General features: G+C 43.7%; 2 protein-coding genes across 4 annotated transcripts in view; one reads left to right on the top strand and one right to left on the bottom strand.

Moving 5' to 3' along the window:
• Positions 1–13232, top strand: part of LOC141108094 (beta-1,4-galactosyltransferase 1-like) — a 431706-nt gene extending 418474 nt beyond the window's left edge. The window contains exon 7 of the mRNA XM_073599387.1: positions 13206–13232. Within this exon, the coding sequence (XP_073455488.1) occupies positions 13206–13209 (4 nt within the window). The 3' untranslated portion in view covers positions 13210–13232. The remainder of the gene's footprint in view (positions 1–13205) is intronic.
• Positions 13233–13777: 545 nt separating this feature from the next.
• The window catches only part of LOC141108078 (beta-1,4-galactosyltransferase 1-like), a 524736-nt gene continuing 520532 nt past the window's right edge, over positions 13778–17981 (bottom strand). The window contains exon 6 of one of the 3 annotated variants that reach the window (XM_073599317.1): positions 13778–15207. In XM_073599317.1, coding sequence (XP_073455418.1) covers positions 15075–15207 — 133 coding nt within the window. In that variant the 3' untranslated portion in view covers positions 13778–15074. The remainder of the gene's footprint in view (positions 15208–17981) is intronic. The other 2 variants (XM_073599307.1, XM_073599325.1) reach the window with 2 other exon arrangements.

The following is a 17981-nucleotide window of genomic DNA, read 5'->3' as shown; positions in this document are numbered from 1 at the left end:
CCCCTGGTTTGGAAGGTTGGAGAACCTTATAGAACTAAAGTGTGGGGGTTAGGAGGGGCTGTCATGAATATCTGTGAGCCCTCGGCCAATCCCCAAAAGTGGGCTAACAGCAGGCTAGGACTACCCCATAAATAGACATGGGCCTTGCCAGCAGGGCAGTCGGGTGGAAGATTGAGATACAGTGTTGAGGAAGCTTTCAGTAGCCCTGAGGGATACCCCTTAGTCTGGGGGAATGTCCTGCCTTGGGCTAGGGGGTCGGATGCTGGAAGGATCCTGCCAAAAACACAAGGGAGGAAGCTTTCCCGGAGGAACGGGAGCAGTGGCGGAACTTCTGCCATAGCGACCCACGCGGACGCTATGGGGCCTGCAGCCGAGTGGGGGAGTTGCTAATAGAATTCCTTTTTACACGATTTTTCGACACCCGCCGCTGCCGCTAGAGGCCTGTGGCCAGCAGAGATAATGTCTCCACCGGCCGCCATTTTCCTGAAGACCAGACAAGTTAGAAATGACAAGCGGAGCCTGCCGAATGGCTACAATAGAAATAGAGCCGCCCACCCCCTGCCCCCGGTCTGTCTGTCATCTGTGACCTGTTGTGGAAAGGGGTGGGGGCTGGGCGGTGCTGCAGCTCAATTTCTATTGTAGCCGGCTGGCTCCGCCTCTATTTTGTTCCTCCTGGGGCTTCATTAATAACGGTGTTCTGTCAGAGTTTCCAACTCGTCAGATTTTCCAACAGAGTCTCCTGCACTGCTGAGATATAGAAGGGCTCCAATGGGGGTGGGGGTGGGGGGGCCGACCTGAGATGTAAGGAGGCACTCCGCTGGCTGGGGACACCTGAGATGTAAGGAAACACTCCTCTGGGACACCTGAGATGTAAGGAAGCATTGCCCTGGGGACACCTGAATGTAAGGAGGCACTCCGCTGGCTGGGGACACCTGAGATGTAAGGAAACACTCCGCTGGGGACACCTGAGATGCAAGGAAGCATTCCCCTGGGGACACCTGAATGTAAGGAGGCACTCCGCTAGCTGGGGACACCTGAGATGTAAGGAGGCACTCCGCTGGCTGGGGACAGTGACACCTGAGATATAAGGAAACACTACGCTGGGGACACCTGAATATAAGAAGGCACTCCGCTGGGGACACCTGAGATTTAAGGAAGCATTCCACTGGGGACACCTGAGATGTAAGGAGGCACTCCGCTAGCTGGGGACAGTGACACCTGAGATGTAAGGAAGCACTCCGCTGGCTGGGGACAGTGACACCTGAGATGTAAGGAAGCACTCCGCTGGGACACCTGAGATGTAAGGAAGCATTCCCCTGGGGACACCTGAATGTAAGGAGGCACTCCGCTGGCTGGGGACACCTGAGATGTAAGGAAACACTCCGCTGGGGACACCTGAGATGTAAGGAAGCATTCCCCTGGGGACACCTGAATGTAAGGAGGCACTCCGCTAGCTGGGGACACCTGAGATGTAAGGAGGCACTCCGCTGGCTGGGGACAGTGACACCTGACATATAAGGAAACACTCCGCTGGGGACACCTGAATGTAAGAAGGCACTCTGCTGGGGGCACCTGAGATGTAAGGAAGCATTCTGCTGGGGACACCTGAGATGTAAGGAGGCACTCCGCTAGCTGGGGACAGTGACATCTGAGATGTAAGGAAGCACTCCGCTGGCTGGGGACAGTGACACCTGAGATGTAAGGAAGCACTCCGCTGGCTGGGGACAGTGACACCTGAGATGTAAGGAAACACTCCGCTGGCTGGGGACAGTGACACCTGAGATGTAAGGAAGCACTCAGCTGGCTGGGGACAGTGACACCTGAGATGTAAGGAAACACTCCGCTGGGGACACCTGAGATGCAAGGAAGCATTCCCCTGGGGAAACCTGAGATGTAAGGAAGCATTCCACTGGGGACACCTGAGATGTAAGGAGGCACTCCGCTAGCTGGGGACAGTGACACCTGAGATGTAAGGAAACACTCCGCTGGCTGGGAACAGCGACACTTGAGATGTAAGGAAACACTCCGCTGGCTGTGGACAGTGACACCTGAGTATGTAAGGAAACACTCCGCTGGCTGGGGACAGTGACACCTGAGATGTAAGGAAACACTCCGCTGGCTGGGGACAGTGAATAAGGAAACACTCCGCTGGCTGGGGACAGTGACACCTAAGATGTAAGGAAACACTCCACTGGGGACACCTGAAATGTAAGGAGGCACTCCGCTGGGGACACCTGCTGGCATCTGGTGACAGGCGACATGGCAAGTGACACACTCAGGGCTCCTAATGATTCTGCATTATGGTGAGTTTAACTATTTCATTTTATATTACAATGTAATGATAGAAATAATGCGCTTCAATCACCGATTTTATTGGCAAATTTTTGTTTTGTTGTTCGAAATTAATATAAGCTGTTGCCTGGGTACTGTGCCACATGAGTGTGGTAATCTGTTGTTCAATGGCATTAGTTCATTTTTTTTGTGGGGGGGGACTGTTTGCGGGGGGAGGGGGGCCCCATACAACATTTTGCTATGGGGCCCTGTGATTTCTAGTTACGCCCCTGAACGGGAGCAAAGAGAGGACAGAGTGAGTAGAGCAACACTGGTGGGAACTAACAAAGGGGGTAGCCATTCTCTCTCGAAGAGAGTCAGCCAGGTGGGCTGGTGTAGAGAGGCAGCCAGGTCTGGTGAAAAAGGCAGCTGCAGCCAGGTGGGCTAGCATTGCCTGAAGAAGTGGTGCTAGGACCAGCGGCCATAGATGAAGCAGAAGGAGAGGGTACACACTGTTTCACTGTTTCACTCCATATATGTGCTGCTTTAAGGGACTGTACGTTGCTACCTGTAATGGGCTGCTACTGAACTGATAAGGAGCTTCATCCCCTGATGAAGCCACGTGACCGGTGACGCCACGCGTAGGGATAAGCACACCTTCCACTGTCAGCAGTGTACGAGTTCGCTGCTCGTTTGGATACACTGCACCCTTTGCTTTTAAACTGTGTGAGTACCTGATTTTGGTTACTAATAAAGCTCGGTTTTATTAAAAATACTACACTATATGACATCCTTGTCTCCTTTGGTTACTATACTCCGGGAGGATTGGAGGTTAACTGAAAGACAGCCCTGAGCGCAGGATCCATCCCCACAGGAGATACCAACAGCGCCCGTTTTGCTCTATGCTGTAACCTCAGGTTAATGAGGTAAGGGGCCATTACCCTCCATTGGAGGATTATCTGCATGAAGAGCACCTGTATATACCCCACATCTCTATCCATGCTATCTAAATGCAAGAAATGATCCTATCACTGCTCGTCTCTTTCCACTGTTTGGCATGTCTTAAGAACTATTGGAGCTGCTAAACACTGCACAAGTCACTTTTTGAACTGTGAAATACTTAGTGTGGCACAAGTCATTCTCTCTTTATACATCTTGAATATTGCTGTATTTTAACATTAAGGATTTAATGTTGGCATTGGACACCTTATTGCATATATTATGGATCCCCATGGACATTCACTGTAACTTTCCACGCTGATTTATTCCTTTGGTTATAATTATTGTTTAACCTTTTTCTTCACTGTGTGGCACGTTTGGACTATTATTGGAATCGGTTCATATTGCACTTGTCACTTTTGTATATGTTTTTTGCTGCTGCACAAACTATTTGATGTTATATTTAAGTGTGAGCACTCACTGAACGCATTGGCCACTTTATTGCACATATTACTTTACTATCACTGTATTTATACGTCAGCACCCGTTGAAGGCATTGGACATTTTATTGCAGTTATTGCAGATCTCCACGGACATTTAGTGTAACTTTGTTTGTTATTTATAATACGTGTTGGTTTTTTGAGAATTTTCGTTTTGGCCTCAGCAGTTTTCATATGTCACATATATATTAATGTTTTAGGTCGATTACCATTATTTATCTACACAGGATTTATTTTATACACATTCACTCACGTTTATCGCTTTTTCTATTGAGCACTTTAGGTGATTTACATCTCCGCTCGGCCTTATTATTCATTAGCATATTGTAGTTAGCTCTTTCATTACTGGAGCAAGTGAATGCTTATTGGTATCTAGGCACCGTGGGGTTTATGAGGATTAGCGCAGCACCACCTCCACTTATTATATCCAATAAGGAGTCTTGTTACAGTCAAGTGGGCATCCCATAACCTCCCTATCCTCATCCAAGTTGTTAATCCCCTAATAAACCACAAAAAAAATGCTACAGACTGTTCACTGACCCTGCGTACCTGTGAAGATTTGATGTGCATGGCTGTGCCGGAGTGGGGGATTCCTGTTCATCTGCAGCTCCTACTTGGGGTGTGCTACATTTTTGTTAGTCATTGTAGGAGTGGGAGGAAGGGTCTGTGATGTCATGTGATGTCATAACAGTCTGAAAAAGTCATCCAGTGCTAGAATGAGGTGTTTATGGGTACAGCGCAATAAGCTCAGGATCAGTTAGGAAAAAATCCTGCAGGAACTCTGGTAGTTGCGTCTGCTCACATGTACATGGTGGCAACACCACCCCGACTACAGGACTCTTTCATAATAAACAGTGTCATTAAAAAATAAAAAAGTATATATATATATATATTTATTTACAAAACAGTGCGCCGGGAACAGAGCACGATTCCCCCATTTACTATAGCGATCTTGGCGCATGGGAGAAAATCTGTGCGCCACTATGGACATTGCGCACGGCATCTTCAATTCAATATTAACAGAAGATGGAAGTGCCAATATTATGGGGTGATGCGAGGAAGTTTAGAAACAACTGCCCAAGTAACAAATATGCCCAAAATAGAATAAGAAAGTAACTTTTTCCGAGCAAGCCTGCTGTGCCTGCAAGTACATTTAGAACTGCATGAGATCAATGAAAGCACTGTGCATGCGCAAGCGGCTCTTGTGCTAGTTCAAATGCGTTCGTTCACTGCGCGGCCAAAATCTTAGTAAATGTCAAGCAAAATACAATTGCGTGGGTTGAACGGGCGCACCTCTGAACTTGACAATTTTTTTTTTTTACGCTGGTTCACCTTTATGCATTTTTTAATGATATTTGCACACAGGTCATGATAGCATGTTAAGTTGCCAACATGTGACATGAACCTTGTTAAAATTATGTAAAAAGACTTTCGCTCCTCTAGCTCCTCCTAAAAGGGCATTTAACATTCCCCCTCTAATGCGTATGATTTCCTTGGGCTAGCTTTTGCTTTTAAAGGGGAACTCCATTCTCCAATGCTCTTGTCTCCCCCCTCCAATTTCTTGGATTTCCATGGGCTAACTTCTGCTTTTAAAGGGGAACTCCACACTCCATTCTACAATGCTCTTGTCTCCCCCTTCTAATGTGTATGATTTCTTTCGGCTAACTTTTGCTTTTAAAGGGGAACTCCATTCCATTCTCCAAAGGCTGGGAGCTGCCTTCACCAATACAAACCACATCCTTTTTCAGAGCATACATTAGGGCCAGCTAGGAAAGGGGTGAGAAAAGCGATAGCCCAACCCCCTCCTGAACCATACAAGGCCACATCCACTCAACATAGGCGGCTGCCTTTGGGGCATGTTGGGCTCAGCCCAATACCAACCACAAAGGACCTTGTAGCCACTAGTTTAAAGGGGCTTTCCACATTCTGTAAAGCCCCCTGTCTGCTGCCCCCCACAACTCCAGCCTAGGGTTGTGTGGAAGAGGCCCTTGTCCTGTCCCCCTGAATATGGGAACAAGGTGGTTGACTTTTGGTGTGCCCGAGCCCCTCCTGCCCCCAAGCATACACCCCCTTTCATGGGCTGGCTTGCTGTGTGTTTAGCTAGGGTTTTGTTAGTGTTTGGGAAGGGCACAATATTTTTTTTACTACTTGGGAGTTCCCTTTTTAAACTGTAACAGAGGGGGGGGGGGCAGGCTATTTCTTTTTTTTTAAATATTGCAGCTGCAATGTAGATTTGTAACTTTTCTCTAAAGCTGTACATCTTTGAAGCAGCATTTTGGATACATGCTACAGATGCACCAATTTACAGGCAGAGTAAGCCCCCCCCCCCAAGTTACTAGCTTTTCATCAATTTTGCATTTTTAAAAGTACTTCTTGTTTCGTTTTTGGGGTTTTCCAAATTGGTGACATTGCTATATGTCCCTTAGGGTGGGCCCCCATACCCATTTTAAGGCCAATAACTAGGGATGAAAATAGAAAAGAAATTGCGCTAGGTGCTAAACAAAGTTAATAATAATGATGAAAATAAAACACTGTGAAGGAAATCCTGCAGCTAAAACACCATAACCCCAATACATGGGCACAAAAAGGTATGTCAAAAACAAACAGTGTAGCGCTGGACTAGTGATATAATAAAAATATATGTTATAAGCACATGTGAGTTATTGAATCTTGACCTAAACTTATTCTGTCATAAAATAAATACAAAAATAGTAAAAATCACATAAGTAATAATGATTGTTAAAGAGGAGTTCCACCCAGGGGGGCCGTCAAAAAAAAAAAAAAAATTAAAAGTCAGCAGCTACAAATACTGCAGCTGCTGACTTTTAATTGGACACTTACCCGTCCCTGGGTCTAGCGATGCGGGGGATCGAAGCCCCCCCCTCCGCTCGTCGGCGCCGGCATTTCAACTGTGGGCGCCGGGCTGTGGCTTCACAGCCTGGCACCCACTGCGCATTCGCGAGCGGCGCCGCGCGCCGTGATTGGCCGCTCAATCACCTGGGAACTGTAATGGGTCCCAGATGTTTGACAGGAGGGGGGGAGAAGAGCGGAGCCCTTCCTGTGCCGAGGGGGAAGTGATGTCACCAGCCCAGGCAAAGGAACAGGCAGACTACGAGGGACCACATAGCAACAGGCATTTAGAGGTAAGTGAAAAAAAAAAATATCCAAATGTTTTTTTGGGGTTTTTTTTAGAATTTTTCCAGGTATTTTTGTTTTTTGGGTGGAACCCCACTTTAATGTGAGTCCATACCCTAGAGTGGTGTATGCAAAGAAAAAACCACAAGTGCAAAATGAAAAATGTAAAGTTCATAAGTGCAAAATAAGATAAAGTTCATAAGTGTCATAAGTGAAGAAATAAATCCAAAAATAATTATAAAAAAAAGGGCTATTGCAGGGTCTGGGATTGCATGATCCACCGCTAGTGTAGCCCACCACCAGATGGTAAAATTGGAGGCTTACCAGAAAGCCTGCAACCGCCCTTATTCAGGGGGGTCAATACAGGCTTAGTAGTGGAAGATATCCGGAGAAGATTAACAATAGATTCCTTAGGCTGTTCTCCCGCTCTCCTCGCCAAACAGATGGTCCGCAGCAACGGGGGCACCAATATGGAGGGAATGCTCCCAGGGGTTTCTTCAGTGCTTCTTCCCGGATGGACCAGGCACAAATAAGCCACAAATCCCAAGAAAAAAACAAAGGGGACTCCAATAGTGTAGATTGACTAAAAAGGCTTTGGTTTATTAAACTATAATAAAAGCAATAAGCAAAAAGCACTTACAGCAGAAGTGACAGTGAAAAAACAAGATGGACCATGTGGTCTTTTTTTTGCAGTCACTCTTCTACGTTTCGTGGTTGCGATCAAATATTTACAGCTGCGATCAAAAGCAGCCTAAGGAATCTATTGTTAATCTTCTCCGGATATCTTCCACTACTAAGCCTGTATTGACCCCCCTGAATAAGGGCGGTCGCAGGCTTTCTGGTAAGCCTCCAATTTTACCATCTGGTGGTGGGCTACACTAGCGGTGGATCATGCAATCCCGGACCCTGCAATAGCCCTTTTTTAAATTTTTTTTGGATTTATTTTTTCACTTATGACACTTATGAACTTTATCTTATTTTGCACTTATGAACTTTACATTTTTAATTTTGCACTGCTGTACCGTCGTTCTTGCAGCGGTATTCGGCCGCTAGCGGTTCGGTTTTAACCCCCGCTGGCTGCCGAAAAAGGGTTAAATCCGCTCGTACAGCGCGGCTATAGCCGCGGTATTACCGCGGTATAGCCGCGCTGTCCCATTGATTTCAATGGGCAGGAGCGGTGAAGGAGCGGTGAATACACCGCTCCTTCACCGCTTCAAAAAAGCGGTTTGCAGGACTTTTTTCACCGCCCTGCCTGCGCACCGCTTCAGTGTGAAAGCCCTCGGGCTTTCACACTGAACAAACAGCGGAGGCTGTTTAGGGGTGGTTTTCAGGCGGTATTTTTAGCGCAAAACCGCCTGAAAACCGCTCCAGTGTGAAAGGGGCCTAACAATCATTATTACTTATGTGATTTTCACTATTTTTGTATTTATTTTATGACAGAATAAGTTTAGGTCAAGATTCAATAACTCACATGTGCTTATAACATATATGTTTATTATATCACTAGTCCAGCGCTACACTGTTCGTTTTTGAAATAACTAGGGATGGGCGTACGGTTCGGCCCGAGCATTAGTTCGGGTCGAACTTTGGTTGTTTGGGTGTTCTGCAGAACACCGAACAATATGCGGTGTTCGGGGCAAATTCGAAAGCCGCCGGAACACCATTAAAGTCTATGGGACATTTACATGAAAAATCAAAAGTGTTCATTTTAAAGGCTTGTATGCAAGTTATTGTCATAAAAAGAGTTTGGGGACCCGGGTCCTGCCCCAGCAGGCATGTATCAATGCAAAATAAAGTTTTAAAAATGGCCATTTTTTCGAGAGTGAACTATTCCTTTAAATTTCGTACCTGGTGGGTGTCTATAGTATGCCTGTAAAGTGGAGCATTTTTCCCGTGTTTAGAACAGTCCCTGCACAAAATGACATTTTTAAAGAAAAAAAGTATTTTAAAAGTACTCGCGGCTATAATGAATTGTCGGTCCCGGCAATACAGATAGAAGTCATTGAAAAAACGGCATGGGATTCCCCCACAGTCCATTACCAGGCCCTTTGGATCTGGTGTGAATATTAAGGGGAACCCAGAAACTAAATTAAAAAAAGAATTTGAGTGGGGGTCCCCCCAAATTCCATACCAGGACCTTCAGGTCTGGTATGGATATTAAGGGAAACCCCATGCCAAAATAAAAAAAATGTCGTGTGGGTCCCCCCAAAAATCCATACCAGACCCTTATCCGAGCACGCAACCTGGCAGGGCGCAGAAAAAGAGGGGGGGACGAGAGACCGAAGAAGATACAACTTGGGACAAGTCCTTTATTAAAAAATAAAAATGTCCCACAAAGTCCATTCATCTTCTTCGCCGACAGACCGAAAAAGAAAAAAAAACAAAGCCACGACCGACCCGCCTCCATGGGAGGCACCCGCTGCCATATGATGTGTTCTCGCAGGTGACAGTTCTTTTATAACTGAGGGCGGGGCCACACGGTGATGTACGCGGGTGACCCAGCCCTCCTCTGACGCATGGGGACTTCCCCATGGCTTTCCCGGGGCATCAGAGGGGGCGGGGCCACCCATTTATGTAACCGGGTGGCCCTGTCCTCGTCTGACGCCCCAGGAAAGCCATAGGGAAGTCCCCATGCATCAGAAGGGGGTGGGGTCACCTGGGAACGTCACTGTGTGGCCTCGCCCTCAGTTATAAAAAGAACTGTCACCTGCGAGGACGCGTCATATGGCGGATGCCTCCCATGGAGGCGGGTCGGTCATGGCTTTGTTCTTTTTCGGTCCGTCGGTGGAGCGAGAGAAGATGAATGGACTTCGTGGGACATTTTTATTTATTTATTTATTTTTTTAATAAAGGACTTGTCCCAAGTTGTGCCTTGTCTTTTTTACCATTCTGACACTTTTTTTGTAAAATGGTAGGAGTACATTTGTACCCCGTTACCAATTTCACACGGGGAGGCCTGGATCTGGGGGTCCCCTTGTTAAAGGGGGCTTCCAGATTCCGATAAGCCCCCCACCTGCAGACCCCCACAATCACTGGGCAAAGGTTGTGGGGATGACGCCCTTGTCCCCATGTTGAGGACATGTGGCCTGGTATGGTTCAGGAGGGGGGCGCTCTCTCGTCCCCCCTTTTTTCCTGCAGCCTGCCAGGTTGCATGCTCGGATAAGGGTCTGGTATGAATTTTTGGGGGGACCCCCACGCCATTTAAAAAAAAATTTTGGCGTGGGGTTCCCCTTTAAATTAAAATGGATGGATTTTGTGGGGGACCCCCACACCATTTTTTTTTACATTTTGGTCGGGGTTCCCCTTAGTATCCATACCAGACCTGAAGGGCCTGGTATGGAATTTGGGGGGACCCCCACACATTTTTTTTTTTTAATTTTGGTTCAGGTTTCCCCTTAATATTCATACCTGACCCAAAGGGCCTGGTAATGGACTGTGGGGGAATCCCATGCCGTTTTTTCCTATGACTTTTATCTGTATTGCCGGGAACGACAATTCATTATAGCTACGAGTACTTTTAAATTACTTTTTTTCCTTTAGAAATGTCATTTTGTGCAGGGACTGTTCTAAACACGGGAAAAATGCGCCACTTTACAGGCATACTATAGACACCCCCCAGGTACGAAATTTAAAGGAATATTTCACTTTTATTGTTTCACTTTAAGCATTATTAAAATCACTGCTCTCGAAAAAACGGCCATTTTTAAAACTTTTTTTTGCATTGATACATGTCTCCTGGGGCAGGACCCGGGTACCCAACCACTTTTTATGGCAATAACTTGCAAATAAGCCTTTAAAATTAGCACTTTTGATTATTTATGTTCGTGTCCCATAAGGGGTGGCTTATTTTGTGCTAGCTGCATTTGGGTTGGTCTGGGCATGCTCAGGGATTTTGATTTTTTCCTGTGCCTTTTGTTGTGTGAAGTGCATTTGAGTTGGTCTGGGCATGCTCAGGGACTTTAATTTTTTTAAAATTCTTTTTGTGTGTGAACAGCACTTGGATGTTTCTGGGCATGCTCAGAGAGTGTGTTTTTTGGGTTAGTAATTTAAGGACATCCTTAATAGGTGTACCCACTTTGAAGTTCTGTCTCTACATTGGGTAACTTGCATTTTGTGTGTTTAATGGACTGTGCATGTGTTTTCAATTGCCTCCTTAGCAGGCAAAACTATGTTATATAAAGCTTGCAGATAGCATTCTTTACCTTGCCCAGCAAAGTGGGGCCGGCAAGAGAGTATATTTGGGTGTCCTTATAGTGTTTGGAACACATCTATTTTCCTCTTTGTATTTCGTTTCTTATGTCTTTGCAAAACAGATGTGTTTTAGAGCAAGTCTTTATTACTTTCGTTTATTGTATTTTTTTTGGGTGGGGGGTATTTTTACACTGAAATATTTTTGATGTTTTCAATGTGTGTTGTTTGTAGGTTGTTTCACTTTGATTTAATTGTCTGTGCTGCATTATTTTGAAAAAAATCTTCCTCAAGATGTTGTGTCTAATGTTTAAATCCTTAATAGATGTCCGTTTGTGGGCACACTCCTGTTAATTTCTTGTGCAAAATGGTCAGACCTCAAAACCATATTCTGTTAGTGTCTCAAATTAACATACATGTGTTTTTTGCTTTCCTTGCTCTTTTCCAAGTCCTGTTTTGTTGGCCAATAAAATTTATAGCCAGTTTTTTGTTTTATGTGTTAAATTTTCATGTAACAGATTTCCCAGCTGCAGCTTAACTAGGCTGATTGGCATGGCAAAACAAAAGGTGTGATATGTCATATGCATGGATTGTGCATTTGCTGCCATGGATAGTCACCAGGAAAGGAAAATTACAGAGCAGTAAGTATTCACTTTTCCATTTTAGCACGGTGGCTCTCAGCCTCAGTCCTCAAGTACCCCGGAAAGGACATGTTTTGGAAATTTCTTAGCTAAAATAGCTGTCCAAAATACAAAGCCATTGCCTGTGATTTAAAGCACCTGGGCAAGATGAAGGAAAACCTGCAATCATAGCCTGTTGGGGGTACTTTAGGACAGAGTTGAGAACCACGGATTTAGAGCACTGAGATAAAATCAAGCTCCAGACAATCCTATTCTAATTGTGGGCATTTGAGGGAAACCAAGTGAGTGTTAGAACCCCTGCTTGCCTTTTTTTAGGTGGGGCTCTGTGTCCCTTTTCTTAAAATTGGCTTCACTTCCTGTTACATAACCCAACAGGAAGTGTTTGGTTATGTGACAGGTTATGTGACATGTTATGTTTGGTTATGTGACAGGTTATGTGACATGTTATGTTTGGTTTTGTGACAGGAAGTGAATACATTTGAAGGAGAAAGTGCCAAAATTTGGGAGGCGTCTTCACCCTATCAGGGGTGCAGACATCCCCAAACTCTGACAAGACTTCTAATCCCTCTGCACATTGATTTCAATGGGCAGGAGCGGGGCAGGAGCGGGGAAGGAGCGGTGTATACACGTCTTAGTAAATCACCCCCACTGTTCTTATGTATACTAAGTAAATGGTTTTCAACTCCAACAGTCGCTTTCCAGGATAAGTTTGATTTGGAAGGATTGTGACGCAATGGGGCAACACAGACAGCTCTTATCTAATACACTTTCATGCACAATGCCTACTGTGTGTTTGACCACATATTAAAATCAAAATTTCACTGATAATATACTGTATATAGGTTCCATTGTAACATAAACTGCTAATTTTAATTACTTTTAGTGTCAGTGTGGGCTTAACAGACTGTTAACACATTCCAATTGTCAGTATGTACAAGCTTCTCCACAACTCTAGTCTGCAACAGCTAGCAAATTAGTGCCACTTGCTAAGCTCTGCGCCTTTACCAATAACAGCTTAAATATGTTATGTCACAAGATGACAGGTTCTTTCGCTAGCCCACACTCACTGATGCTCACCTTCATCAAGCTCCCATGCTTCTCCATAGATCTTTTAGAATTGTAGGTCTAATTTTTTTGCTTCATAAAATGTCAATTACCTCTTGCAAAGAAGAGAGAGGAATGATCTTTAAAGCGGAGGTCCGCCCACCGCTGCAAAAATTAAAAGCCAGCAGCTGCACATACTGCAGCTGCTGACTTTTAATAATCGGACACTTAAGCCTTGTACACACGATCGGATTGTTGGCCAACAAAACTTTGGACTTTTGGGTTGGCCCAAACTTGCATACACACGGCACACAATTGTTGGCCAACAATCACGAACGTAGTGACGTACTATGTGGTTTTTCAGCTCTTTAGTGCCACCCTTTGGGCTCCTTCTGCTAATTTCGTGTTAGTAGAAGTTTAGTGAGTGTTGATTCGCGCTTCTCATTTCACGCTTTTCATTTTGCACTTTTCATTTTGTGCTTTTCAGTTAGTTTCTGAATGACCGTTCGTCAACCAGACATGTTGTGGAATCGGAGAAGATAGCGTGTATTATTGGCCATGGAGTTATTGCTTTGACCCAAGTCCAGTCCAGGAACTAGAGGAGGAGCATTTCTTGGACCAAAAATTGGTTGCCTTCTTAATCGTGACCAATTATGTCATATGCCTTTGCTGCAGGATTTCCAGGAGAATAATCCGGATGATTTTCGGAATTATCTCCAGATGACGGACCCCTGCTTTCACCAACTCTTGGCATTGTTGATCCCCTATATTAAGAAGCAGGACACCTGCATGAGGCTTTTATTTTATTTTTTGTTTGAATAATGATTTGATTTGTTATATTTTCTTTTTTTTACACAATATAAGTTTTTATTGAAATGATTTTAAAGAAATACAATAAGTACAAAGTTTACATATCGTAAAGAACAAATCAAGGAATGGAAAATGCGGTCACAGTAGTTAATCTAAAGTTATATGTTATAAAACAATATCTTATTGGAATAGTTTGACCAAAAAAGGAAGATTGGATTAACAGATAAAGAAAAGGAATTACTGTTAAAGGTAAAAAGAAGGGGTGGGGGAGGGGGGATGGGATGGGAGGGGGGTTAAGTTAAAGGACTGAGAGGTCTAAAAAAAAAAAAAAAAAACAGATTAAGTGGTCTATTATTCAAACACTTTATCAATGAAATGTTTTATCTGAGATCATATATATATAGAATAGCATATAGTATATCACTTGACTAGTATGAGCTATATTTTCTATATTTTTGGATGCATAGAATGCACTTTTTAGTTAAGTTCTATTGGCAGATAGCATGTCTAGTTGTATTTGTTTTCTTTTTTTAATGCACAATAAAAAAATGTGGAGAATAATACTTGGCTATGTGTTTTACTTCAAATGACAGTTTGGGAGTAGGCAGGTACATTTAAAAAATACAATGTAAAATTAACAAGGGACACCAACATAGTTGTATCTTTGATATAAAAACTACGGGATAATTGTGTTGTGGTAACTTGACCAAAAAAATAGAAAGAATAATATTATTATGTTTTTTTTATCACTACAAAAATAACCTTTTTAAATACGTTTGGCAGAACTCCATCAGTATCACCAGCAAAGCAGCTTCATTATTTTCCCATTAAAGAAGAAGAGAATATGCGCTGCATTTGGACATTTCATAATTTGCCACGTCACAAATGTTAATTCTTCATTACGAATGCTAGCTTACAAGAGCGACCGCTTCTGGCTCGTCCTTGCTTCCGAGCATGCGTGTTTGTACTTTGGACTTTTGTCCGACGGACTTGTGTACACACGCTTGGAAAATCCGACAACAGACCTTTGTCCACGGAAAATTTTAAAGCCTGCTATCCAACAATTGTCTGATGGAGCATACAAACGGTCGGATTTTCCGCTAACAGCCTGTCATCACACATTTCCCGTCGGAAAATCCAATCGTGTGTACAAGGCTTAACCTGTCCTGGAGTCCAATGATGTCGGCACTGCAGCTGATGTTTCCATCAGTTGTCGGGTGCATGCTGCCTCCATTTCGAGTAAGGGAACCCAGCAGTAAAGCCTTATGGCTTCACGCCTGGGAACCCTACTGCGCAATGTGCGAGGCTCTGCTCCTCTCTCCTACTGGCTCGGGTGGTGACGTCAATACCCACGGCTAAGGCTCCCAGAAGTGGGAACAGGATACCTGTGAAAGACAGGTATCCTGCCCCCCCGAAAGGTGTCAAATGTGGCATCTGAGGGGGGAAGGAGTACAACAAGCGGAAGTTCCACTTTTGGGTGGAACTCCGCTTTAAGCAAATCAGGGTTCAGAAATGACTTTTAAATACAGCTAAACAGTATCAGATCCTATTGTGATGATCCTATATTAACTGTGATTTTTGTAAAAAGTCTATGTTCAGTGCGGGCGACAACTTCGTATTCCAAGGTGTTTAATCCATCTTCATGCATGAGTTGAGCAGCCTTCTTTACGAGGTGGAAACTAGTAAAAAAAGAAAACAAAAGCAAGGTATTGTATACATGAAAGGAAAGTATATGAAATAATATAAGCAAACTGTATAGTTTATTTATACTCACACATTATTAAGACTGACCTGACTATTTAGGTTTATAGACCCTTGTGAGAACGCAAAAGTAGTGGGAATGCAAACTACAGGTCAGATGCACCTGTCAATGAATTTTGAAAGATTGCAGGCCCTTGGAATGTTTTCAAAATTTCCATGGGGCCTTATTGCTCAGAAAATCAGCAGCCATAATGTATAATTACATTAAGCACAGATCTTTTCTTTTCCTAAGGGATACATGTTATAAATTTATTTTTTTGCTCCATGCACACTGGGCTTTAAAAATGCTAGATCCCAGCAGAAAAAAACACTCTTATGCCTCGTACACACGGTCGGACATTGATCAGACATTCCGACAACAAAATCCTAGGATTTTTTCCGACGGATGTTGGCTCAAACTTGTCTTGCATACACACGGTCACACAAAGTTGTCAGAAAATCCGATCGTTCTAAACGCGGTGACGTAAAACACGTACGTCGGGACTATAAACGGGGCAGTAGCCAATAGCTTTCGTCTCTTCATTTATTCTGAGCATGCGTGGCACTTTGTGCGTCGGATTTGTGTACACACGATCGGAAATTCCGACAACGGATTTTGTTGTTGGAAAATTTTATAGCCAGCTCTCAAACTTTGTGTGTCGGAAAATCCGATGGAAAATGTGTGATGGAGCCTACACACAGTCAGAATTTCCGACAACAAGGTCCTATCACACATTTTCCGTCAGAAATTCCGACCGTTTGTACGGGGCAATATAGAGCATTTTTGTACACATGTTTATGTACGTTTAGGAGTGTTTATAATTTTTTTTCTACCAAAAAACTCCAATAAAAAACGCAAACAAGAAGGATTTTATTCCTGTCTCTAAACACTGAACTTAAAATATTCCTCTAAACAGCCTAATGTCCATGGATACATAGGTTAACAATGAGCTGCTTCTACGGGCAAAACACAAAACTAAAAAAAAGTGTTTTTTAAGCAAATGTGCATAGACCCTTAAAAAATCTACATTGTCTACTTCCACGATTCTGTGTGTAGTGTTAAGAAAAAAAATATAGCTTCTCTCCACAAAATATAACCCTTAAAATACAAGAAAACCTTATTTGGGTGATTTTGACATTCACAGATTAGGTAATTACAGGTCAAGTAAACTTTGGAACCAAAACACTAGCTTTGGTGGAAGACTGAATTTGATTTATTTATTCATTACTATATTACTCACTAGTAGGGATGAGCTTCGTGTTCAAGTCGAACCCATGTCAGACTCGAACATCGTATGTTCGCCCGTTCATCGAATTACGAACGATATGGGCCGTTCGTGCTAAATTCAAGTGCCGCGTCACGGCCCATAATTCACTGGGGCACCGCAGTGCATTGCTGGCTGATGATTGGCCAAGCATGCACTATGACCCGCATAGAGGTAAAAGAAAAATCCTGGACAGCCGCACTCAAAAGAAATCTTCGATCTTTATTTAAATATGATCATAAAAATACATGCCACAGCATCACAAAGCAGGAAAGTTGACGCGTTTCACACTGTAGTCAGTGCTTAATCATAGTGATTAAGCACTGACTACAGTGTGAAACGTGTCAGTTTTCCTGCTTTGTATTGCTGTGGCATGTATTTTTATGATCATATTTAAATAGAGATCGAAGATTTCTTTTGAGTGCGGCTGTCCAGGATTTTTCGTTTACCTCTTAACTACCGGCATTGCCTGCACCTGTTACTTCCAGCATGGAGAAAATGTTTGTTCCTCGCAGACCTCTTACAGGGCGGTGATATCTCTCTCTCCACTATGACCCGCATGCTTGGCCAATCACAGCGCTGTGATTGCTGTGATCGCCAATCAGGTTGATAACTGAAAACAAACAATATATAGGGTTGTATGGTACTGTATTGTCAAGAGTAATTAAGAGTAAAAAGTAATAATAAATTTAGGGTAATGAAAATAAGATGTATGATAGTACCAATGTAATTATGTAGTTATCGTTGCGATGTAGGAAAACCACTCTATTTCTACAGGCATATAAATAGCCAGTATAGACAAGTACCTAGTGTCTTGCTAGATTAGCAGCTGTACCAGTCAGCATATATATGTGGTATCTAGACATTTGATATAACTAAATTGTGGTTATAGGTATCAATGGTGTTTAAAGCAAAGGGCTAACAGAGGATTATATAATGAAAGAGTATAATAGAAAATAACCAGTACAATAGTAAAGGGTACCTTTTAAGACAAGTTTGTAGTAGACCAGTCACGCATCCCAGCATCCAGCATGTACAACGCTCGAGCTGGGAATGAATGAATCTGGTATATATGTGGAGTGAACTTCCGTCAGCTGGCGCGGCTAATTGCGCTCAGCTGACTATTGGAGTTCGTTACTAAGGAGACCTAAACGCTGCCTCCTGAGCCGAGGGTGCACGGCGCCGCCCCTACCGCGGATGTCAAAATGCCCAGCTAGCCTCTCATAATACCGCCCAGATATTATGTCTGGGCGGCTTTCCGTGCCGGGCAACCACTCTGGTCGATCGCACCCAGAGGAAGCCTGAGGGGAGAACAAAAAAAGAGTGTTCAATAATAAGGACCATAGCCAGAGTTTTGTTCAAGTCAGAGGGGACATAAAGCTTCGTGGGAGGTGCAAAAGAAAAAAAATATATTTTAGATGTTAACATGGGAACAGCAACATTAATTG

Source organism: Aquarana catesbeiana, linkage group LG01 (genome assembly GCF_042186555.1).
Source record: "Aquarana catesbeiana isolate 2022-GZ linkage group LG01, ASM4218655v1, whole genome shotgun sequence".
NCBI classification, from domain to species: Eukaryota; Metazoa; Chordata; class Amphibia; order Anura; family Ranidae; genus Aquarana; species Aquarana catesbeiana.
This window is presented reverse-complemented; position numbering and strand designations above follow the sequence as displayed.